The sequence below is a fragment of the Octopus bimaculoides genome, chromosome 24, assembly GCF_046866305.1.
Source record: "Octopus bimaculoides isolate indiv1 chromosome 24, ASM4686630v1, whole genome shotgun sequence".
Taxonomy (NCBI): domain Eukaryota; kingdom Metazoa; phylum Mollusca; class Cephalopoda; order Octopoda; family Octopodidae; genus Octopus; species Octopus bimaculoides.
This window is the reverse complement of record NC_142951.1, coordinates 8,052,138-8,077,477: the sequence shown is the minus strand read 5'-3', so window position 1 is coordinate 8,077,477 and position 25,340 is coordinate 8,052,138. Positions and strand designations below refer to the sequence as shown.

Here is a 25,340-nt window from a genome sequence, read left to right as displayed (position 1 = left end):
GTTAAAAAGTATCCATTTTTCTGGAAGTTATGAGGCAACAAAATCGGTGGGGTATTAAACAGTTATACCTTTTTTTCAATAAAAGTTAACGTTAACTTCTTCAAAGAATGGATTAACGGGATATTTCTGATTTGGCGGGCCTATATATACACATATATATGTGTGTATGTGTACGTGTGCGTGTGCAGACATGCACAAGTATCTTTCCACCTAGATAGATTAGGTAATCTTCAAGTTTAGGGGGATAAAAAAATAAATAAAAATATTAAAGGGAAGTAACTGAACGTCTTACCAGTATTCTCCGTACATCTCTGTTTATAAATAAATCACACACGTGATTTGATTGACGTTAGGGTTAGGGTTAGGATGTGATTTATTTATAAACAGCTAGAAGAAAACGGATAATACTGGTAAGTCGTTCAGCTATTTCCCTTGAATATTTTTTTTTTAATTCCCCTAAACTTGAAGATTACCGATAGATTATTGTTTACGAGATTTTAGTAATTGACCTTTCAGTTTAATTTCGTGTTTTATGATATTGTTATCTAACACAACTTCAGAGGTCACAACTAGATAACTTGTGTGTGTGTGTGTGTGTGCTCACACGAAGGTATGTGTGTTAACAAGCGATATTTTTACACGCTGATTACTCTTGTTGACGCTTATATGGGTTGCGCGCATTTATATAAATAACAAGTGCGAAATACTATTCCCCATAAGTCCACAAGCTATATCCAGTCATACATAAACGTAAAATAACATCTCTCTTTACATCAACCCAATTTTATATATATATATATATTTATACATTATTTACCTTCTTCCGTTTTGACTTACAGAACTGCCTGCTCGTCAATTTCCGTCAATTTTAAAAATTTATTTCCTTTTCTTTTCTTGACGTATCAAAGGCTACGTACGGACGGGCTAACAGCTGGAGGAAAATGCCGATTTGTCTATTGAGAACAAGTTTGCCCAGAACTGGAATCCCGAAAGCATTTGAGAAACACCTTTCAAATAAAATTGCCGAGATGCTTGGAAAACCGATCGAAGTAAGTGCTCACTTTGTCGTCTCCATATATCGCGTGATGTTGGTGATGTTGTAGTGTTCATGTAGTGACAGTGCTTGTAATATGTGTTTGTTGTTGTAGTAGTAAAGTACTGTTATAGTGGTGTGTTTGGATCAAAGTTCAAGCCTTGCTATCTCTATATGGGAGGTGGAGTGGGGTTTGGGTGTTTCGATTGAAGTTCGAGTCTTGCTGCCCATGTGTGGCTATGTGATGTGGTGATAGTACCGCAATGATTTAGTATGTGTTAGTAACGTGGTAGTATGGTATTTTTCAACGTGTTGCTGTAGTTGTGTGTTTAGATCGATGATCGAGCCTTGCTATCGTCATTTATTGTAATTCTTTTATGCTGTGTTGGTTCTGCGATGATGTAGGACGTGTTGTTATTGACGCAGTGCTAATTTGAGGTGTGTTTTATTGCCGTAATAATTTGTTATGGTAGTTAGTATATCAGTAGTGTCGCTATAGTCTTATTTCGGCATTCACCCCACATTACATCAATTCTTTTTCTGTTTTAGAAACGTGACCATTTTTAGAATCTATTATCATCATCATTGGCGATCTGGTACCGGACAAGGATTCTGGATTATTTTTCCTCTTTTTTTACTTTATTTTTGAGTGCGGTCGGGTTTATTTTTAGTATTCTCGTTTAAGAAAGCAGTTGGGTTTGGGTACTACTAAAGCAGCGCGGACCCGAACGCGCAGTCGCGTGTCCGCGTTAGCTAGTCTTGAGTGGTCGATCCTAACCCTAACCCTATCCCTAACCCTAACCCTAACCCTTATCCCTAACCCTAACCCTAACCCGCGTGTGCAAATGAATACGTGTTTAGGATTAGGGTTAGGGTTAGGGTTAGGATCGACCACTCACGACTAGCTAGCGCTGACGCGCGACTGCGCGTTCGGGTCCGCGCTGCTTTAGTAGTACCAAGCAGTTGAGTTTATTTCAGATATTCTCATTTTTTAAATAATCTCTGGCTAATCGTTGAGAGGACGTTGGTGTTGCTTTGGCAGAGGTTTGTGCTCTCTGAGAGTTCGTTTTTATTTTATTCTTGTTTTATTTATTTATATATATATAAAAATAAGCAACACGGATTACAAAGGTGATTGCAGTACGCACGTTTCATGCTACTTCAATTTATTTAAGTAATGCGATCATTACCTTAAATGCAATATGAAGAGCAATCTTCAGCTGCACGAAAATGCAGAAAAATTACTGTAGAAAAGACATATTATAAATGTGGCAACATTTCAAATCCAAGTAGGAGAGAGAATACATAAAAATCCAAATGTGAGGAAGAATACATAAGTCCATCTTGACATAGCCGAGTCTATCAGGCTAGTAATTGATTCTAGACAAAAGTTTCAACTGTCTCAGATTTTATTGTTTCTTATCTAGTGGTGATAGCATAAGGGACAATTACTTCTAAGGAAAGGGAAGGTGTAAGCAGTATGCATGGACAAGGCTATATAATGTATTAGAATATAAAGGTTTCACTGGTCAGAGTAGTATCAGGTCATTTTACTATTATCAAAGTGTTGAGGAATTACAGCCCTAGGTATATGGGTCAAATAGGTTTTTTACTTTTAGTCTGAATAGAGTAACAATATAGTGGTACAGATAACAACAATACTCTAACCAATATTTTCACAATAAGAGGTGTGTTAATAAAATAAATAAAATGAGATGTAATTATTTTCCACAAAAATCATGAAATAATGTCAGTATTGAATTCAGGGGCTCTGGATAGGGTGTAAAATTTAAGGATATTAAGTATATAGTGTTCATGAAAACTATTTTGAATTATCTTAAAAAAATTTTAGCTGAAGATAAGATAATGATACTATTTAGGAGACACATAGGTAAGCTTTATTTATATAATGTGAATAAAAAATAAAAATTATTATCGGATTTATATTAGTTTATAATAATGTGTTTACTAAGGTTTAAGGGACTGAAAAAAGAAAGGATGTTAGGAAATAACAAGGATAATCAATACAGGAATCTGATGATTGATTTAAGTAGATTAGATGTTAAGGTGAGAGATCAGGAATATATGTTATAAAGGTTCAATTACCAATATAAATATGTGCTAATTGATAGTCCTAGATGACCATAATAGAAGTAAAGTACTATAATTTGATAACTTTAGTTACTTAATAAAAGCCCTATTTTAAAAAAAATTTTAAAGTGTGAGTAGAGCAATGCACACATGATACCCTAAGGTCTAATCTATTATTGATTAGATTAGGATTGTTCCTAAGTTTAAAAATGTCATATATTTCCGTAGAACACAATTCACATCCATATCTATTATTTCTATAAGGTTGAGCTTTTCTTATAATTTCCCATTTAAGGCTAAAATTAATACCATTATCTTTTAACTCCCAAATTTTACTTGCCAATGTCGTACTATTTGCCTTATGTCTAAGTCTAAACGAAGACTTATGGTTATATATTCTCTGTTTCAGGTTAATACTACATCCTATATAAATATAATTCTCTGTTATAGTACTAATGATGCATCTGTACACTACATTACGGGTGCAACAAAATCCAAATAAAGGACAATGGGACTTTTTTCTACAGTTGCACATGATGGGGTTATCAACCCCACCTATATTATTTCTAATATCTCTATTATTATTATTACTACAATTATTTACACTAATATCATTTATCAATTCTTCAATTCTATTATTAGGTATATATTGATTATTACCATCATTATTTAATTCATATCTTGATGTGCTATTAGTTGGACTTATTCTTTCCACGTTAGGCATATTGATATTATATGAACTATGTCCTTGATCACTGTTATTTCTATTGGAGTGGGGCCTATCATCAACTTCAGTTAGAAACTTTTGTCTAGAATCAATTACTAGCCTGATAGACTTGGCTATGTCAAGATGGACTTATGTATTCTTCCTCACATTTGGATTTTTATGTATTCTCTCTCCTACTTGGATTTGAAATGTTGCCACATTTATAATATGTCTTTTCTACAGTAATTTTTCTGCATTTTCGTGCAGCTGAAGATTGCTCTTCATATTGCATTTAAGGTAATGCTCGCATTACTTAAATAAATTGAAGTAGCATGAAACGTGCGTACTGCAATCACCTTTGAAATCCGTGTTGCTTATTTTTTGATTTTGATCACCTATCCTTTTGGGATACGATATTCGGGTGCCTACGCATAAGTACCATATTCAACCTTGAATCTATATCTAAACCGTCTATATATATATATATCATCATCATCATCGTTTAACGTCCGCTTTCCATGCTAGCATGGGTTGGACGATTTGACTGAGGACTGGTGAAACCGGATGGCAACACCAGGCTCCATTCTAATTTGGCAGAGTTTCTACAGCTGGATGCCCTTCCTAACGCCAACCACTCAGAGAGTGTAGTGGGTGCTTTTACGTGTCACCCGCACGAAAACGGCCACGCTCGAAATGGTGTCTTTTATGTGCCACCCGCACAAGCCAGTCCAGGGGCACTGGCAACGATCTCGCTCGAAAATCCTACGGGAGCCAGTCAGGCGGTACTGGCAACGGCCACGCTCAAAATGGTGCATCTCATGTGCCACCCGCACAAGAACCAGTCCAGGGGCACTGGCAACGATCTTACTTGGCTTGCCGGGTCTTTTCACGCACAGCACATTTCCAAAGGTCTCGGTCAGTAGTCATCGCCTCGGTGAGGCCCAATGTACGAAGGTCTTGCCTCACCACCTCAGCCCAGGTCTTCCTGGGCCTACCTCTTCCACGGGTTCCCTCAACTGTTGGGGTGTGGCACTTTTTCACGCAGCTATCCTCATCCATTCTCACCACATGTCCATACCAGCGCAATCGTCTCTCTTGCACACCACAACTGATGCTTCTAATGTTCAGCTTTTCTCTCAAGATACTTACACTCTGACGGGTATTCATATTGACATTACACATCCAACGGAGCATACTGGCTTCATTCCTTGCGAGCTTACGTATGTCCTCAGCAGTTACAGCCCATGTTTCACTGCCATGTAGCATGGCTGTTCGTACGCATGCGTCATACAGTCTGCCTTTTACTCTGAGTGAGAGTCCCTTTGTCGCCAGCAGGGGTAAGAGCTCTCTAAACTTTGCCCAATATATATATATATATATATATATATATATATATATATATATATATTGTAGTACGCCCCGCCTGATGATGATCCATGTCTCACACGGCCCCCACTTCTCGAAAACGATTTATCCTGCCTGACATAGACCCTTACTCAACTTCCTCGAAATAATAGCCAAATCACCCTGTTTTTAAGGTGTAAAATAAAGGGTAAAAGGTAGAAAGAAAATAAAGCAGAAACACATTTATGAGACTGACTGAAATGAAAATGTTAAAAGGAGAATTGTTAGTCGAAAAGAAGTCAAATATTGTGTTAATCTTTTTTTTTGTTCCCGGGTGAGAATCTTTGTATTGACCCCTTAAAATTAGCAGGGTGTTTGTTGAAATTTTGCTTACGAAATCACACAGTGGACTTTGTAAAATTTCTTCCATTCTGTTTAAAGATTTTCAAATTTTCGCCTGAAAATTTTCAAGAAATATAAATTCTGATGTAGCTCTGCTAATGATAAAAATCACATACATTTCCCTTTTCTATAAATTAATAACAACAACAAAAAAAGTTACTAGCAGGATATAGAAGCCTTTTTTGCTGCATGCTGTGGGAACCGAAATTTATCTAAGGGGTGCAAACCCTGGATATTCAAAGCCTTCCTATTGCCTACCGTCCCCACCCACCGAATTAAAGAGTCCGTTTCCATCCCTGCAGCCACTGTTCCCGAACCTATGCAGTAAGGGGACTTATTTGGAAGAGATATTTCACCACTACTCCCAAAATGACCAATTACTTTAAAATGAAACACCCTTATAAGTTAATGACAACTGGAATGCCTTTGACTGTCGTCTGCTTGACCAGGCTTCGCCTGGGACTAGACCAATAGCATCATTGTTGGCAGCTCGCCCCTCAGATGTGTCAGGTGATGCCTATGAGAGAGCCTGGCTTTTCCCCAACATCTTAGCCTCGCCACCGCCAGTGGTAATACTGTGAACATGTTGGTTTGCTTTAGTAGGTTCCGTTGAGCCTTGTGGTGTGCGATGAAGTGTTTGGTGCTACATTATTGGGTTGTTGAAGTTTTGCTTACAAATTTACACAGTGGATCTTGTTAAATTTCTTTCATTCACTTAAAGATTTTCAAATTTTCACCTGATAATTTCAAAGAAATATAATGCTGATGTAGCTTTGATGTATGACAAAAATCATTTCCCTTTTCTAGAAATTTAAAGAAAAAAAAAAGTTACAAGCAGGCTATAGAAAGCCTTACTGCTGTATGTTGTGGTCTCTATTTTATAGATAGTAAGGCACAAATGCTGGAACCAAAATTTGCTTAAGGCAGCAAGCTGGCCGAATCTTTAGCACGCCGGGCAAAATGCTTAGCGGTATTTCGTCTGCCGCTACGTTCTGAGTTCAAATTCCACCGAGGTCGACTTTGCCTTTCATCCCCTTGGGGTCGATAAATTAAGTACCAGTTACGCACTGGGGTCCATGTAATCAACTTAATCTCTTTGTCTGTCCTTGTTTGTCCCCTCTACGTTTAGCCCCTTGTGGGCAATAAAGAATTAAGAATCGCTAGCACACTGGACGAAATGCTTACGGATATTTCACCTATCCCTATGTTCTGACTTCAAATTTCGTCGAGGTCTACTTTTGCCTTTCATCCTTTCGGGGTCGATAAATTACATACCACCCCAAATTGCAGGCCTTGTACCTATAGTAGAAAAGATTATTGTGTTGTATTTTATCTCTTTATTTCCTACAAATGGTTTCAATACAGTTTTAACAAAAAGATTTGGAAGAATTAGAAGAAAGTTTTCCAGTGAGTTTCTTTCATAAATAAGTGCTGATGTAGGTTAAAAAAACAACTATACCCTTCACTAATTCTAATTCTACAAAGTACATGTAACTGTTTCAATAGTTTTATCTCCTTATCTTAAAACTGACTCTGAATATACTTACATTGATGAATTTCTAGGCCAACTTTTATCTTTTGTATTTTTATGTGTTTTTAAGTCATTAGATTGTGTTTATACAAACGAATGGATAACCCTCCTCCACAGCACGCCAGTACTAATTTTTTTCTTTTACCTTTTTTTTTTCTTTTTTAAGTTTGGTACTTATTTTATCACTCTCTTTTGCCGAACCAGTACATTATGGGGATGTAAACATACCGACACCAGTTATCAAGTAGTGGAGGAACAGACACACACATATACATATATGCCCGTTGTGGTAGGCCCAGGAAGACCTGGGATGAGGTGGTGAAGCACGACCTTTGAACTTTTGGCCTCACTGAGGCAATGACCAGTGACCGGGACCTTTGGAAATATGCAGTACGTGAGAAGGCCCGGCAAGGCAAGTGAGAGCATAATCTGTGACCTCTGCCAGAAGTGTATCTTTACTTCATTGGACACTAAAAACCCTGCTTGCGAAGACCTGTTGAGGCAAGGGAATTTGAAATTTGAAATCTGAAATCGAAATCGAACCGAATCCGACGACTGGCACCCATACCAACCTCTCCTTCATTAGACACTAAACTCTGCTTGCGAAGACCTGTTGGGGCAAGTGAAGTCGGAATCGAAATTGTAATTGAACCATACTCGATGACTGGCACCTGCGCCAGTGGAGCACTAACAGTACTGTCCGAGCGTGTTCATTGCCAGAGCAGCTGTCTGGCTTCCGTGCTAGAGGCCTGTAAATAGCACTATTTGAGCGTAATCGTAACCAGCGTTGCCTTCTAGCACTTGTGCTGGTGGCACGTTAGAAAATCATTCAAGCGAGGTCATTGCCAGTGCCGCTGGACTAGCTCCCATGCTGGTGGCACATAAAAAACTCCTTTTTGAGCATGGCCGTTGCCAGTACCGTGTGACTTTTTAACACCTTCTCATATATATATATTCTGGGGGGGGGGGGTACTAAAATGTTCCTGGCTATAAGGGTATCACAAAAGGCCTGGCTGGAGGCCCAGCCTTCTAGGTTCTATTACAGGGCTTAGAAAAGCTGAAGAACCGCTACAGTCATCATCATCATTTAACGTCCGCTTTCCATGCTAGCATGGGTTGGACGATTTGACTGGGGACTGGCAAACCAGATGCCTACACCAGACTCCAATCTGATCTGGCAGAGTTTCCACAGCTGGATGCTCTTCCTAACGCCAACCACTCTGAGAGTGTAGTGGGTGTTTTTTACAAGCCACTGGCATGAGGGCCAGTCCGGCGGTACTGGCAACGACTACGTTCGAATGGTGTTAGGGAAATATGCTGATTAAAATCATAATTAACTGATCCTCCTGTATTTTTTTTTTACCCAAAACCAGGAATTTTTCAGCCCCCCCCCCCCCCCCCTGTATGTGCATGTGTTCATGTATGCATACATGCTTAAGCATTTGAAGTATTGTAACATGCTATGTCATCTTTTTTCTCTACAGAAAATGAGTGTTATTGTGCACAGTGACTTAGCCTTTTGTCGTAGTGGTAGCTATGATCCTGCAGCCTTCTTGGAGATACGAGCTATCGATGTGATTACTGCTTCTACAACACCTAAATACACACAGATCATGGTGGACTACCTCAGTCTCAACCTATCTCTGCCTAAGGAAAGGTGAGTGATTGCAGCTTTCTGCTTAACCATTTTGATACCAACATACTTGAAACAGCCTCTGGCTTTGTAGTACAAATTTCTTGTTTTCAAAAGTTCTGAATTAAAATCTTCCACTAAACTTTAATCACAATTTATGTTCCTAACTCTAGTTTAATGATAACTAAATTATTTTACTAAATTCTTTAATATATTTAAAATTAATTGCAAGAAACAGAACATCTGAACAGAAATATGGTAACGAAGGGATTAAACTGGCTGTATCCAGCCTAAAATTTTCTACCTGTTTTATGTTCAAACTGGCGAGATCTTTCTAACAACGTTGTTGTAAAAATAAGCAGTCACCACATTGAAATCTCAAAGCTACAAGATAATGCTGGAGTAATTCAATCTGATCTGGCAATGTTTCTACAACTGGATGCCCTTTCTAACTCCAACCACTCCGCAAGTGTAGTGGGTGCTTTTTATGGGTCTGGCATCAATCACATACGGATGTGACATATGTATGTATGTATGTCATCATCATCATCATCGTTTAACATCAATTTTCCATGCTGGCATGGGTTGGATGGTTTGACTGGGGTCTGGCAAGCCAAAAGGCTGTACCAGACTCCAGTCTGATCTGGCAAGGTTTCTACAGCTGGATGCCCTTCCTAATGCCAACCACTCCGAGAGTGTAGTGGGTGCTTTTTATGTGCCACCAGCACGAGGGCCGGTCAGGCAGTACTGGCATCGACCACGCTCGAATGGTGCTATATGTAGATATGTGTGTGTGTGTGTGTGTATATATATATATAGATAGATATGTATGTATGTATTTATATATATATGTGTGTCTGTATGTGTATATATATATTTGAATAACGAGATAGACAAAAGATGGAAGATACGAGAATGTTTAATAATTACTATATTAATATACATATAAATATATATTATATATATATATATATATATATATATATATATATATATATATATATATATATTTTTGTTGTACTTGGGGATGGTCATATTGCCAGTTTAGCCAATAAAAACACACGCACTGTATATTTGGTGTTAATTTTTTTTTTTTTTTTTCAGCTTTATATTACATTAATCTTAATCTTAATCTTAATCAAACGGAATATATATATATATATACTTACAATGAGCTTATTTTAAATTACTGTCTACCAAACTCACTCACAAGACTTGTGGTCAGCCCTATCTATTTACCTACCTACTACATATCAACCTACCCAAATGTTTTCCCACCTCATCTTACATGTAACACATTTTATATCATATGTACCCTTGTGACTAATGAACAAAGAGTTATTGTTTTTATTCATTTTTTCTTTGCTCTTTTTTTTGTATTTCATGTTTTGTAGAGTATATCTCCAGTATGTTCCCCTTGACAAAACACATATTGGATCTGGCGCTCCCTGATGACAGCACCCATAAAGACCTAGGAAAGGGCAGACGGAAAAGTTGAGAGGAGTATGGAATAGAAAGCAAAAGAAGAAATCAGGACATTAAAAAGAATAATCAAGAAATACTAACGAAAAAGATTTACTTCAAGCAATAAAACACAAATTATTTTCAGAATCACAATAAACTAATCGAATTTGTGGAAATTCCATGTTTTATAAATGTTCGTATTATATTTTGATATATAAATTGTATTTGTGTGTGCTCCCCCACTACTACGACTACTCTATTTCATTTTATTTGCCATAAAGGCAGTATACATAGTAGCTGTGGGCTGGACAAAGGCATTAATGTGAATAAAAATGACAAAAATGAAAAAATGGGAGGTGCACCGGTGCCCGCTGACCAATAACCCCTCGAAATCACTGTTCAATTTAAATCAATATAAATCAAAATTATAATCAGAAAAATTCAAAAATTACAATTACAAAAATACATTTTTCATTATTCTTTGTCTTCCTCATCCAGACCCCCCAAGTAAGTTTCCCGCTGCCTGAAGGAAAAACCTGCATCGGCAGGCCCAGAACAAGGAAGACGACTACTATTCATCTCATGATCAGAGATGTACATACAGTAAGCAACTAAGGGACATGCTCAAGTGGACATGGTCAAGCAGCTGACAAGCAAATCTGTGGTATTGAGCAGAATATTTGCTATAAAGATATTTCTGCTTTAGTAACTCAGTACTGAATCTGTCTCGGGAGGCTCAATGGCCCAGTGGTTAGGGCAGCGGACTCGCAGTCATAGGATCGCGATTTCGATTCCCAGACCGGGCGTTGTGAGTGTTCATTGAGCAAAAACACCTAAAGCTGCACGAGGCTCTGGCAGGGGATGGTGGCGAACCCTGCTGTACTCTTTCACCACAACTTTCTCTCATTCTTACTTCCTGTTTCTGTTGTGCCTGTAATTCTAAGAGTCAGCCTTGTCACACTGTGTCACACTGAATATCCCTGAGAACTATGTTAAGGGTACACGTGTCTGTGGAGTGCTCAGCCACTTGCACGAGCAGGCTGTTCTGTTGATCGGATCAACTGGAACTCTCGATGTCGTAAGCGACGGAGTGCCAACAACAACAATTACAAAACAATAACAAATTGAAAACAAAGAACAAAATTACAATTTGGTAAAATAACAATAGTTTTATTTCTAAATAGATGGGTATGATGTATATATGTATATATTATTATATATTCTTTGTAGTTTCATAATTTCTTACTCCAAATTGCTCAGGCAATAAGACATCTCCACTCACACACACAGCCATGCCTCAACATACATGCAACTTAAATCAAAAGACAATGTGACACAAAAAACATTTAAAAAATTTATTAGCTTATATCTGTTTTAATAAATGTGTTTTATTCCATTTGCCTCTTCAGTACAGGTATTTTAGATGTTATTTTGATATACCTTTAAATGTGTTCGCTGAGATCAACATAAAGTCGGATAAATCAACTGAGATTGGAGTTTATTTTACCATTTTTTTCTATTAATTTCTTTTTTTTAAAAAAAGCAGAAAAAGAAATGATATATCATTGAAAAATGATGTATCTCGAAATGGTGTAAGATGAGGTATACCTCTGTGTGTGTGTGTACATGCATTTGGAAGAAGTAATTGAAGATTTGAATTTATAGGAAATTGGATTTCTTTTTTTTTTTTTTACAATCATGAGCAAGTAAATATAATTTGCAATCAATTTGGAACAATATTAATGAAGTCTTGAAATGACAAACTAAGGATTTTGTTTGACAAGTAAATAGGAGTCATATAATGATGCTCATAATTTCACAAGAGAAATGAAATTACTTCATCAAGAAATAAACCAACGTAGCAGATTGAATTCAGTGACGGGATATCACTTGCTTTGAGACACTTATCCAAGCCAAGTGGTTAGTGAATTCCATTGATTTCAATACTGAACTAGTACTTTATTCTATCAACCCTGGAGCAAATACCACAAGGTATTTTGTAAAGCTAAAAATTTACAGAGGAAGGAACAATAACTGACATTGACCCCAGGATTTGATTAGTATTGGGGGTCAATTTATTTAAGCAATGCCAGACGGCTGAAAGGCAAAGAGGAAATAGATATAAAAAGGTTAATAATACTCTTTTCTATTCTAGGCACAGGGCCCGAAATTCGGGGTGGGGTGGGGGACCAGTCGATTAGATCGACCTCCAATATGCAACTGGTACTTAATTTATTGACCCCGAAAGGATGAAAGGCAAAATCGACCTCGGCGGAATTTGAACTCAGAATGTAAAGACAGATGAAATACCGCTAAGCGTTTCGCCCAGTGTGCTAATGATTCTGCCAGTTTGCCACTCTAAAGAAAGTTAATAATACTAAAAGAGAAAGTGCTACTCTGTGTGTGTGCATGTATAATATATATATATATATATATACATATATATATATATATATATATATATATATATATATATATATATATATATATATATATATATATATATATATATATATAGATGGATAGATAGATACAGGCATAACTGTATCTATATGGACTATATGATAACAAGTATGATTTCCAATCACATGGTTCAGGGTGCAGTCCAAATGCATGGCACCTTGGGCAAGTGTCTTCTATTATATCCCCAGACCAACCAAAACTTTGGGAGTAGATTTAGTAGCCAGAAACTGAAAGAAGCCTGTGTGTATACATATGTGTATGTCTGTTCATTAGTCCTCTGCCACTGTTTGACAGCCAGTGTTGGTTTGTTTGCATTCCTGTAACTTGGCAGTTCAGTGTAAAACACCAATAGAATAAGTACCGGGGTTGATTCATTCAACTGAAGCCCTTCAAGGCAAGTGGCCCCGCATGGCGAGACAAGCGCCTTCTACTATAGCCTTGGGTCGACCAAAACCTTGTGAGTGGATTTGGAAAACTCAAAGAAGACCCATGTGTGTGTATGTATCTATCTATGTTTGTATATGTCCCCACTGACCAGTTGACAATTGGTGTTGGTGTATTTACGTCCCTGTAATTTAGCCATTCAGCAAAAGAGACTAATAGAATAAGTACTAGGTTAAAAAAAAAAGTATTGGAATTGATTCACTTGACTAAAAATCCTTTGAGGTTGTGCTCCAGCATGGCCGCAGTCTAATGGCTGAAATATGTAAAAGATAAAAGATATATATATATATATATTTATAAACATGAGTAATAGAGAAAAATTTCGGTGCTAGTATAGCATGCAGTCTACCACGTTGTCAAACAGTATAGCCAGAGTTATCTACCTTAAACGTTCAGTTAAGAAAGGAAACCAATTTTTCCATTATACGGACACTAACAACAAATTAAACTGCAAGCTGAGCCTGAGTGAGATTTTAGAACTAATATTTTTCTTTGTCTTGGATATACCCATGACCACAGCAGTGACTCTAACAGGAAAATCTAAAAATACAATAACTGACTGGTACAATATATACCGCGAGGTGTGTGGGGCCATAGTTTATCATGAGCGACGAGGAAGATGGTTGGAACAAACGATAACTTTATTCAGATCGACGAAAATACAATTGAGGAAGAATGCTGAATGGTGACAATGCTCCTCTCTTCGAAGACAGTGATGCAGAACAACGAAGCAACAGGAACCATGAACGTAGAATTGATCGGCCGCAGGATTTTTGGTCTCAAACAAGGATCAGACTGTTGATGCTTTTGTGTGGAACGGCGTGACGGGAACAGTCTGATCCTAATTGTTGAAAGAGAATGTGAAAAAGGTTCACTAATTCATTCAGATGAGTGGCCCGCTTCTAATAATTTAAATGCTACAGGTTACCACCATTTGACAGTGAACCATCAACGATATTATGCGGATCCAGTGACCGGAGCACACACTGAGGACATTGAGTGATCATGTTTAGATGCTTTTGTGTGCATGCATACAGATTGCATTGTCGTATAGTGTGTTTATGTGTTTAAAGTTTGAGAACTGTATGAATCTGAGGGGAGAAGGTTTGAGTTTAGTGGGCCATTCATTTTTTTTTTTTTTTCTATTTAATGTTGTCTTTTCATATTTTCAAGTCATTTAAAAACATAAACACACTATACGATAATGTATTCAGTACGCGTGCGTACAACGATCGGAAGTTATGGGTTCTAGTACCGAAGGATCGCCAAAGAAAAAAAATGATCTCTGAAATATCTGAAGTGTTTTATCTCTGAAATACCTGGAAATATCCGAAAGATAAGGTAGATACACCCCTGTTTGACACCTTGGTAGACCGCATACTATACTAGCACCGAAATTTCACACCAGAAACAGAATACTGGGTTTTAAGAAAAGCAATAAGCACTGACAGGGCAGTGTTACAGAAGAATATACAAGATCAACACTCTGTCAGAAATATTATTGTATTTCTACAACTGTCTTCAGGTAAGAGGATATAATTTGAAGTGCTAAAACCATAAATGCCAGCAATATTCAGCAGCAACACTTAGTAAAATCAGCAGTCAATGACACCACACACACACACATATATAAAAATGTATATAGACATACAGAGCTTTGGATAGTTATATATAGAGAGAGTGAGAGACAGACAGAAAAACAACTTGTTTTAAATCTCTCAGCGTGGGATTTACAGTAAGAGTACCGAATAGTAAAGTTTATTTGCTAACAGAATGTGGCGGTCCTATACAAGGACGATGTTAGTGTTGTGTAAGCCCCACGAAAACAACATCTCCAGCTGGCTATCAACAGGCTTTGTGTTGATAGCCAGCTGGAAAAGATGCTTTTCTGTGGCTTAAAACAACACTCACATCGTCCTTGTATAGAACCGCCACATTCTGTTAACAAATAAACTTTAGTATATATATATATATATATATATATATATATATATATATATATATATATATATATATATGTAATTCGTTCAGTTAACTTTACTGTTAAACAAAAAAATACTATAGTAGGTAACGTGGCGAATTACAATTTTCGCACGAGTATAAATTTATAATTTGTCAACGCCGTGCCAACCACTGAAGAATCTTGTCTCGTGATTCGGCTAATTGGGTGATATTGCAAAATTGATTCACGGGTGAGGATTTTAATTTCAGGAACAATGAATTGTGGTTCCGCAGGTCTTCCACGTGCCATTCTAATCAATTCCAAAGTATTGGGTTGTCCGGAAAGTTCGTGCCGATTTATAGTAGCTTACCTTTCGACTTATTTGCCATGAAACCACCTCAATTCTGGGAAGAGGGTATTTTCAAGTTAAAAGAAAGATGGAGACGCATTGTGCAACAATCGTTCATATTTGGCTGATTTAAAATGTAATGGCAAGTATTTATTGACCTTTTTATTTCCTTTAAAAATCGGCACGAACTTTCCGGACAACCCAATGAATAATAACCGGTATTTGTGTTGACTTATGCATGTCCCTTTACTAGTTATCTCCCCATTAATCTTTATTTACCTTTTTGATATGACTAAACTGAACAATTACCACACACACATACATACATTACATATAGATAGATAGATAGATAGATAGAGCTAGGGATAGTTATTTTTGATAAAATGTATTCTGTTCCTCCATGATGCAGCGCTGATTAAAACACTCAAGGTGTTTATATATCTGTTTCCAGTCCGTCGTCAAGAGAGGCTACCCAGGATTCTTCTGCTTTCTTTGTGAGGGTAAGAATTATCTTGTCTTTTTCGTACTGAAAGAAAATAAACATACGGAAACAATTAAGTGAGTGACTGTGAAAGAATAAGAATAATGATGCGGAGAGGGGGGGACTGTGTGGTTGATTATACTCTTTACTCTCTCTCTCTTTTACTTGTTTCAGTCATTTGACTGTGGCCATACTGGAGCACCGCCTTTAGTCGAGCAAATCGACCCCAGGACTTATTCTTTTGGAAGCCTAGTACTTATTCTATCGGTCTCTTTGCCGAACCGCTATGTTACGGGGACGTAAACACAACAGCATCGGTTGTCAAGCAATGCTAGGGGGACAAACACATAGACACACACATCACATATATATATATATATATACATATATACGTCGGGCTTCTTTCAATTTCCGTCAGCCAAATCCACTCACAAGGCTTTGGTCGGCCCGACGCCATAGTAGAAGACACTTGCCCAAGGTGCCACGCAGTGGGACTGAAACCGGAACCATGTGGTTGGCAAGCAAGCTACTTACCACACAGCCACTCCTACGCCTATATTTTATCTTTTACTCATTTCTGTTGTTGGATTGCAGCCATGCCGGGGCACCACCATGAGAAAAAGGGTTAAAGCCTGATACTTATTCTATCAGTCTCTTTTGCCAAACCACTAAGTTACGAGGACATAAACACACATACACCAGTTGTCAGGTGGTGATGGAAGACAAACATAAAGATGCACACACAAATATATACATAAATATATGTACGACAAGCTTCTTTCAGTTTCCATCTATCAAATCCACTTACAAGGCATCAGTTGGCTTGAGGTAATAGTAGACATCTGTGCAAGATGTGACATTGTGGGATGGAACACAGAATCCTGCAGCTGAGAATCAGGCTTCTTACCACACAACCAAGCTTCTGTGTGTGTGAGTATTTATTTATTTCTTATTAGCAATGGAAGCATTATTTGTTCAAAATAGTATATTTTGTATATTTTACTTAGGTGCATATAGTATTGAAAGCCATGAAACTGCAGAATTCATCTTGAGAGAGCTTCTTGAATAGACTAGAGAGCACAGATGTATATCAGTAGCAGAAAAACCTCCAGCAGTGGTGGTGGAATCGCTAACTCAGGATTTCTGGGTCTGTGCACTTCATCAGTAGCTGGTAAATAATAATTGGATAATGATAGACAGGGATATATAGCCAGTGATACAGATTTGATAGATAGTAACAAATAGTCGATTATAAGCAGAAACAGGGAGACAGTGATAATCAGTAATAGATAGACAGTGAGTAATATACAAGTAGACAGTAAGTAATATGCAAGTAGACAGTGAGTAATATGCAAGTAGACAGTGACAGATAGACAAGTGTCAGACAAAAACCAAAACAAATGTCTTGAAATAAAAAGAAGACATAAATATCTCATCAAGATATTTATTTCCTCATCTGAAAAAAGACAACAGAAATTTTATTTAGCTAAAATAAACTGACCTGTTCAGCACAATCGATAATTGCTCCTGGTAACTTTTTAATTTTGAACTGATAATTCACATTTTTCTTTTCTATTATGACGTCCACTTCAAGCCGTCTGATGGATTTAACAGAAATAAAAAAATAAAAAAATATTATTTAGGGATTTTGAACAAATAATCAAAAGACAACAACAACAATGTAATAATTCTTTCTACTATAGGTACAAAGTCTGAAATTTAGGGGTAGGGTCTAGATGAATACATTGAACCAGTATGCAACTGGTACTTATTTCATCGACTCTAAAAGGATGAAAGGCAAAGTCAAACTCAGCAGAATTTGAAAACAGAATGTGAAGACAAGCGAACTGCCACTAAGCATTTTGTCCAGTGCATCAATAATTCTGCCAACTCACCGCCTTTGGATGGATATGGCTGGTTTAAATGCTAAAGGGTTAAGTATAGAATGCAGCTTGGACAACAGAGATAGGATAAAAATAAGAAACAAGAGATTTATGCCTAACAGGAACGAACTGTATGGTTTATGTATCATTAGGTGAAGGTCCTCGACTGGAGCCCAACAGAATGGGTGTCTTTTGTATTTTGTTTTCACTGTGACAGATAGAGGAGTGTAGAGAATGTTGGTACAGTTTGTGTCAGGACAAACCACTAAAAATATTTATTGGCCAGAGGGGCAGGGATATACAGTTGTGATAGCTGTATAGGAATAGCCAACAATAGCCTAAGAAATGAAATGAATGAACTGTTAAGGCAGTTCAATACACAATTAGTAGTTTCTGTTATCCAAATGATTTAACCCTTTAATTATTCAGATCATTCTGTTAAACGTAATGTTTGTTTATTTATATTGTTTTTAATTAATTATGCATTATCTTGTAGTTTAGAGATGTCAATGATATGATTGCTTAGTTTTAGAACGACATTTTAGAGATGAGGTTAGAGGCCAGATCCTTAATATAAAACAGGTTAAATATTTTGGCTGCATGTGGCCAGCTTGAATGCTAAAGGCTAATGTTATTTTTGAGGCCCTGGTCAGCAGTTTAATGATCAAAGGATTCCTAACCTTGACCGTCTCATATTCTTCATAAATAGTGTATCTTAAGATCAGCAGACATGTCCTTCTGTTTTATGATGGTAAGGTGTAATTTGAGGGAGATGTAGCTTCAACAACAACATAAAAGCCAATTTATTGACTCATATGTCATGTAATTATTATTGCTTCACTGCAAGTCAGCTTTGAGAAGATCTATGACCAAAATCATTCAAGCCACATCCATCCCATCAGTTCTTTAAAGAATAGTGTACATTCAACGAGATTATCCAATGTGTCCTTACATTTATTTTTTAACCCTGTCATCTTGTCATGCTGTGTTCCTACGATAGTGGAAATAGCTTAACCCTTTCATTACTCTTTTACTTGTTTCAGTCATTTGACTGCAGCCATGCTGGAACACCGCCTCTAGTCAAGCAAATCGACCCCAGGATTTATTCTATGTAAGCCTAGTACTTATTCTATCGGTCTCTTTTGCTGAACCGCTAAGTTACGGGGACGTAAACACACCACCATCGTTTGTCAAGCGATGTTGGGGGGACAAACAGACACACAAACATACATATATATATATACATATACACGACGGGCTTCTTTCAGTTTCCGTCTACCAAATCCACTCGCAAAGCTTTGGTCGGCCCGAGGCTATAGTAGAAGACACTTGCCCAAAGTGCCATGCAGTGGGACTGAACCCGGAACCATGTGGTTGGTAAGCAAGCTACTTACCACACAGCCACTCCTACGCCTATTACTGTATTTATTTTGAAATGCTTTGTGTTTCTTTCAATTACTTTAAATATAACAAAGAATTTAGTAAAATAATTTAGTTATCACTCAGCTAGTGTTAGGAACATAAATTGTGACTAAGATTTGGTGGAAGATTTTAATTCAAAACTTATGAAAACAAGACATTTGTACTCAGAGCCAGAGCCAGTTTCAGCCAGGCTGGTAATGAAAGGATTAAACATCACCTCTGCTGGATTCCTGCTAAAGCTATTATGAACAGCACACACAGAAAAAGAAGACAACATACTAAAAATAAACAACTGATCAATGTTGCAGTTTTGTAGTCAAATGTGTTTATGAGTCATTGTTAATGATGTCCCCCTTAGCTGTTACTTTTGTCTTTAATAAATAAAAAAATAAACAGATTTTTGTTGCAATGAAACAAGCATGTGATAAACCTAGCACTTATTTTGTAAAAGAGCAAAGACTAGAATCTTTGCAGTTGAGGAAATAATTGACAATATTTATTCTCCAAAGTGTTTACATTTACGCCAGCAATGAGAATAATTTGGACAATCAAACTGGTGAAAGTAGCAATTTGGGTGACAAATATGGTATTTGAGAGATAGGCCTGTTATTGTTGTTCTCCTGAATTTTTTTGTGAATCTGTCAATTAGTTTATCTGCAATTGTTACTACTGTGCTGTATATGTAACTATTTATGTTTTTGCTCAGGAACCTAGAGACATAGGGCTCCATGCCTAAGAGGAATACAACCCTTTGAGGTAAGTTTAACTATTAATGTTAGTAAGTTGTATGACGACAACACAGAGGCTGCCTAATAGTCTTGTAGGTGATCAAATTGTTGTTGATGATGATGATAAATACACATAGACAGAGAGACGTGTTTATACAAACCTTTCTTCAAATTTGACTGAGACTTTTGCATTATGTGGTTTCTGTTTCGTAAACGGCATGAAACTTTTCTTCACATGAAGTCCTGGGATTGACAGGTTCACTCGGACAGTTAACAGATCAATTTCTTCTGTAATAACTGTAAGGAGAGAGAGAGAGATATAAACATGTGGTAAATTGTAGTCATGGCAGATACTGGTGTCATGCAAATGGCACTTGTGCCAGTGGCACATAAAAGCATCCATTACACTCTTGGAGTGGCTGGTGTTAGAAAGGACATCCAGTTGTAGAAACCATGCTAAATCAGACTGGAGTCCTGTGCAACCCTCAGTTTGCCAGCCCTGGTCAAACCATCCAACCCATGCCAGCATGGACAACAGACGTAAAATTTTGATGTAATTAAGGCTTTACACACATGCATGCATAGACATACAGAGACACAGGCGTATACGCACAGTGACATTTGCACATTCAAACTGAACAATGTCTACCAGATTGTAAAAAAATAATTAAAACGTCATTAAAAACTTTGTCCCAATATTTTTTTAAATTAATAATTTAAAATTATTGCATATGGACGAGGACAGCAGTGTAAAGAAGTGCCGATCTCTAACTGTGGAGGGAATCTGCACAAGAGGTAGACCCAGGAAGACATAGGATGAAGGGTGAAACATAATCTTCGAATGTTGGGCCTCACGGAGGCCATGACTAATGACCAAGACCTTTGGCGATATGCCAAGCTTGAGAAGACCCATCAAGCCAAGTGAAATTATATTTGTGGCCAATGCTGGTGTCACATAAATGGCACCAGTGCCAGTGGCATGTAAACAACAGCTGTCGAGCATTGGGTCTCACGGAGGCAATGTGGCTGATGCTTAATGTCACAAAAGTAACACCAGTGCTGGTGGCACATAAAAAATACCTTTTGAGCATTGGGCCTCACAGAGGCAATGAAATCGTAGTCATGGCAGATACTGGTGTCACGCAGCTGGCACATAAAAGCACTCATTACACTCACGGAGTGGTTGGTGTTAGGGAGGGCATTCAGCTGTAAAAACCATGCCATATCAGCTTGCCAGCCCTGGTCAAACTGTTCGACCCATGCCAGCATGGACAACAAATGTTAAATGTTGATGATGATGATAATGAAACTAATATACAGGGTGTGATTGGTAAATTGTTGTCATTTTATATTTTTAATCTCACCCATGCACATTGTTTGTTTTCGATTTTGTCGACTACACAGTATGGTAGGGTCAGTTGGGCACCATCTATGGGAAAAACAGCACCATGATGCAATTCACTCTGCCAGAAATTTGGAAATGATATGCTCTGCTGCTTGGCATTCATGCTGGAAGCTCCAATACAAACATTTCAGAGTGTTTGGGTGTCAATCTGAGGACAGTGCAGAGGATTTGAAAAGAGTTGGATGAGTCTAATGGTGATTACAAAGGTACAGCAGCCTGGAAAACTCACTCTGCTCATTCTGATAAAAAAAGAACTCCTGAATTTGTTGGTGAGATCCAGGCCATGATTGTCAATCAGATCCATTGCCAGTGTCTGAGTTTCTTATCAAGCAGGTAGTCTGTATGAAGGATTATTTACCTAAATTCAGTGGAATACATCCACTGGTTTTCAAGTCAGTAGCCTGCTGGGTTCGTCCTATTTTTTGGACTGCCATGTTGGCTTGGCGATAACTATTAATATCCAATACCACTGCCGTAGTCTCCTTTAGAGAGACTTAGAAATATTAATATTTCTATTTTTGAAAACCAGTGGATGTATTCCATCGAATTTAGGTAAATAATCCTTTATACAGACGGTCAGTAGCGATGCCTGCTGGGTTCGGCTGCTCTACACTGATAAGGGGCACACAACCTGAAACTAGTCTGTAGATGCCACACCAGCAAGGGGAAGCGGCTGACCTCCCCTGTTTGAAGGTTATAATGGACACAGGTTCGTGTGTCACATAGTTATTTTGATCATTCCAGCGTGTTTCTAAGGCTGTTTTATGCTAGAAATCAAAGTTTCATTAAAAAAATTCCAGTTAATAGAATTATGGGAGGTAATGGGTTAAGCCTGTTTAGTTTCATGTGATTTGACTATGTAGTTTCTGTAATATTTACATCTCAAATTATATCAGATTTTTTGAAACATCCTTTATATATGCTTTAACTGTATTGATATCATTTACCAATTGTTTCTATAATTGTAATATAATATGAACAGCCTGTTTTCTTTAGCTTCAAGTCAGCTCTGATCTAGCAGTTCTATGTTCAAAATTGATCATAGGCTATGACAATCTCCTTTGTTCATATATCTGGAGCAACATTATCCAATGTATCCTTGTATGATTTAAGAGAGATTTAGTTACTAATACAAGCAAATCAAATTATACAGATAGGCTTTCTTTTTGACTTATTGCTGAGATGGTGTACTTAAACATTTCCTCATTGACTCAACCACACAAGAAGCAATGCATACATGGAGTAATGTAGCAGATAAGGCTTTTATAGATTAAACAACAGTACTAGAATTAACAGAAGACTTTAGGTGACAATCAATTATATGGACAGAGGTTAAATGAAAAGCTATAAAAACCAGCTCCGAGAGAAAGAGAGAGTATGCAAATTAAAATCAGGGTGTGGTACTGATAGATAAATGAAATATTTGAAACAGGTACAATAGTCAAGTATATGAAAGAATAAATAATTGTGGAGGGGGAAAGGGTAGCAGCTCAGTGACAATGACAAGTATGGAGGCGTCTTGTGGTGTAATTATTAACATAGTTAGCTGCAATGCAATAAATATGAGGTTTAAATCCCGCCAGATAAAACGTTCTTGACTACAAGCCAACAATGGAGCCTCTACTTTGGCACTCAACATATTACAAATTTCCACTAAATCCCATGGTGATTTGAGAGATGTGTGTCGCTGTCCTAATCTTCATGATTACCACTATCATTTAATGTCTGTTTTTTACACTGGTATGGGTTGGACGTTTTGACAGGATCCAACAAACTGAATGACAGTGTCTACCTTGAGTGTTTGACTACTTTGGCATGCTTCCTACAGCTGCATGCCATTTCTAAACCGAACCACTTTACAGAGCTTCCACTATTTGGTTTTAGTCAATTCTTTTTCTTCTTCATACTGGGTGCTTTTCTTTTTTAATGAGACAGGTGTTTGTGAAGTGACCAAGTAACTCACAAGACAAAGAAAAAAACTCCTTCAACCAAGTAGAGTTCTAGTAGAAAGAAAGGTGGCTTTATGCTAGTTGTTGAAAGGCTAAAGAATTTTAGAGTGACAAGCACAGGTGTCTTGCTGTAAAGAAGATACATGGTTACCCTACATTATACAAAGGTTGGTGGGATTATCAGAAGGAAGAGGAATCTGGGTATCAGAAACACTGAAATTTGGTAAAACTTTCCAGTCACCATTCAAATTATAATAGCTTCCTACATACACTGAAACCATATCAATTTTCAAACCTACTCAGGCTACGTACAGTGCAGCCACACATTTAAACTATGTCAAATTCCTCGAGACACATTGAAGTTATGTCAACTTCCCATACATAGGCACAGGCGTGGCTGTGTGGTAAAAAGCTTGCTTCTCAACCACATGGTACTGGGTTCAGTCCCACAGCATAGCACCTTGGGTAAGTGGCCTGTACTAAAGCCTTGAGCTGACTAAAGCCTTGCGAGTGAATTTGTTAGGAAACTCAAGGAAGCCTGTCGTATATATGTCTGAGTATGTGTCTTTGTGTCTGTGTTTTTACCCCCACCACTGCTTGACAACCAGTGTTGGTGTGATTACATCTTCCCATAACTTAGTGGTTCGGCAAAAGATACCAACTGAATAAGTACCAGGCTTTAAAAAAAGGACTGGTGTCGATTCATTCTGCTAATAGATTTCTTCAAGGCGGTGCCCCAGCATGGCCGCAGTCTAATGACTGAAAGAAGTAAAAGACACCGAAGACAAGTCCTCAAACTCACACAAGAGTGCCTCTACCACCACGACCACCACCACAGGGTTTGTTTCCTCATAACTTTCAGAAAGATGGATACATATTTTTTTTTTTTTTTTGTGAAATTTTCTACAAATACCATTCAGATGATGTAGGCTCCGAGTATGATGGAATTAGATATGAAAAGAATTTGGAGAGGGAAGTTTCGGATAATTAACAGGAGTCGACTTTCTTATAACTTACGGAAAAATAACTTTCAGGTGGTGTATATAACGACTGTATCAGTGTTTAATGTAAAAAAAAAAAAGGGGTAAAGAAATCGGTAGACGCGCACACGTATATATTGACACAGATCTCATAAATCTACAAAATAAAACAACTTCCAGAACACAGTCCCGCCATATCAAGTTGGTTACCTACACAAGACAAGTTTGTTGTTGTTTACCAAATTCACCGATCACGGAGCAGAACACCAACGATCTACCTGTGAATTTATTTTAGCTTGTTTTCATTTAACAGGGATTTGATTTAACAAAAGAGATTCGACATCTCTTTCTAGTTAGATGAACTAATTTACGTAATGGAATCCCCACTCGTTAAAGATTGTCAAGTTCTAAAAAAAAAAAAAAAAAAAGGGCGTAGGCGAGCAATTAGCTTAAAGTGTGCAATGCATTGAGCGGTAAGTGAAAAAGAGGAAATGGTTTGAAAGAAAAACATGAACATCAACGATGAAAACGTAAGTGTGATTATATATGGTAAATGCCTTAAGGAACATGAATGAATCGAAAATAAAATGTTGTGATACCCGATTCCGGTTCTTTTACCTCCATGGTGCTATTCGACATTTGTAGGGGAGATAACTTATGATATCATATACCAATTGATATTCATTACACTGTATCACTATTCATCCTTTATTTAGATAGCAAATGCATTAATCACGCACGCACGCAAGCACACACACACACACACACACACACAAACTTCTTTTGCAATAATTCATTGTAAGTCGCATGTCTATCATTTTGGGAGATGTTTATTGTAAGTAGGCGTGGCTGTGTGGTAAGAAATTTCCTTCTAGCCACACGATTCCGTGTTCAGTCCCACTGAGTGGCACCTGCTGTTAAATAAATCGGGAAATCAGCAAATAGATCATTGGTATAGGGAGCTGGATTAAGATCTGTTCCATCTCATGCACAGATTTTTTTAATTCATTCGGATACTGGTAGAATGTGTCACGTAGAACAGGGTTTACTCTTAACGTTTTTGACAAAAATTTTGTATTTGAGTAATTTT

The 25,340-nt window shown here is 37.5% G+C and overlaps 4 protein-coding genes across 4 annotated transcripts in view; 3 read left to right on the top strand and 1 right to left on the bottom strand.

Moving 5' to 3' along the window:
- LOC106876355 (peroxisomal targeting signal 1 receptor) overlaps positions 1–1,049 on the top strand; it is a 108,324-nt gene extending 107,275 nt beyond the window's left edge. The window contains exon 18 of the mRNA XM_089341328.1: positions 909–1,049. The gene's annotated coding sequence lies outside the window, so the exon portion shown is untranslated. The remainder of the gene's footprint in view (positions 1–908) is intronic.
- Positions 917–10,380, top strand: LOC106881859 (D-dopachrome decarboxylase). Its single transcript, XM_014932374.3, has 3 exons — positions 917–1,049; positions 8,592–8,764; positions 10,135–10,380. The coding sequence occupies exons 1-3, from the start codon at positions 942–944 to the stop codon at positions 10,190–10,192; spliced, it is 339 nt and encodes a 112-aa protein (XP_014787860.1). The 5' UTR covers positions 917–941; the 3' UTR covers positions 10,193–10,380.
- A 3,858-nt stretch (positions 10,381–14,238) lies between these two features.
- Positions 14,239–25,007, bottom strand: LOC106881860 (uncharacterized). The gene is made up of 4 exons (XM_014932378.3): positions 24,850–25,007; positions 20,078–20,213; positions 17,385–17,481; positions 14,239–15,928 (listed from the first exon to the last, which is right to left on the bottom strand). Exons 1-4 carry the CDS (start codon positions 24,887–24,889, stop codon positions 15,836–15,838), a joined length of 366 nt encoding a protein of 121 aa, XP_014787864.1. The 5' UTR covers positions 24,890–25,007; the 3' UTR covers positions 14,239–15,835.
- Positions 19,900–25,340, top strand: part of LOC106883156 (uncharacterized) — a 66,205-nt gene continuing 60,764 nt past the window's right edge. Inside the window, exon 1 of the mRNA XM_089341333.1 lies at positions 19,900–19,944. The gene's annotated coding sequence lies outside the window, so the exon portion shown is untranslated. The remainder of the gene's footprint in view (positions 19,945–25,340) is intronic.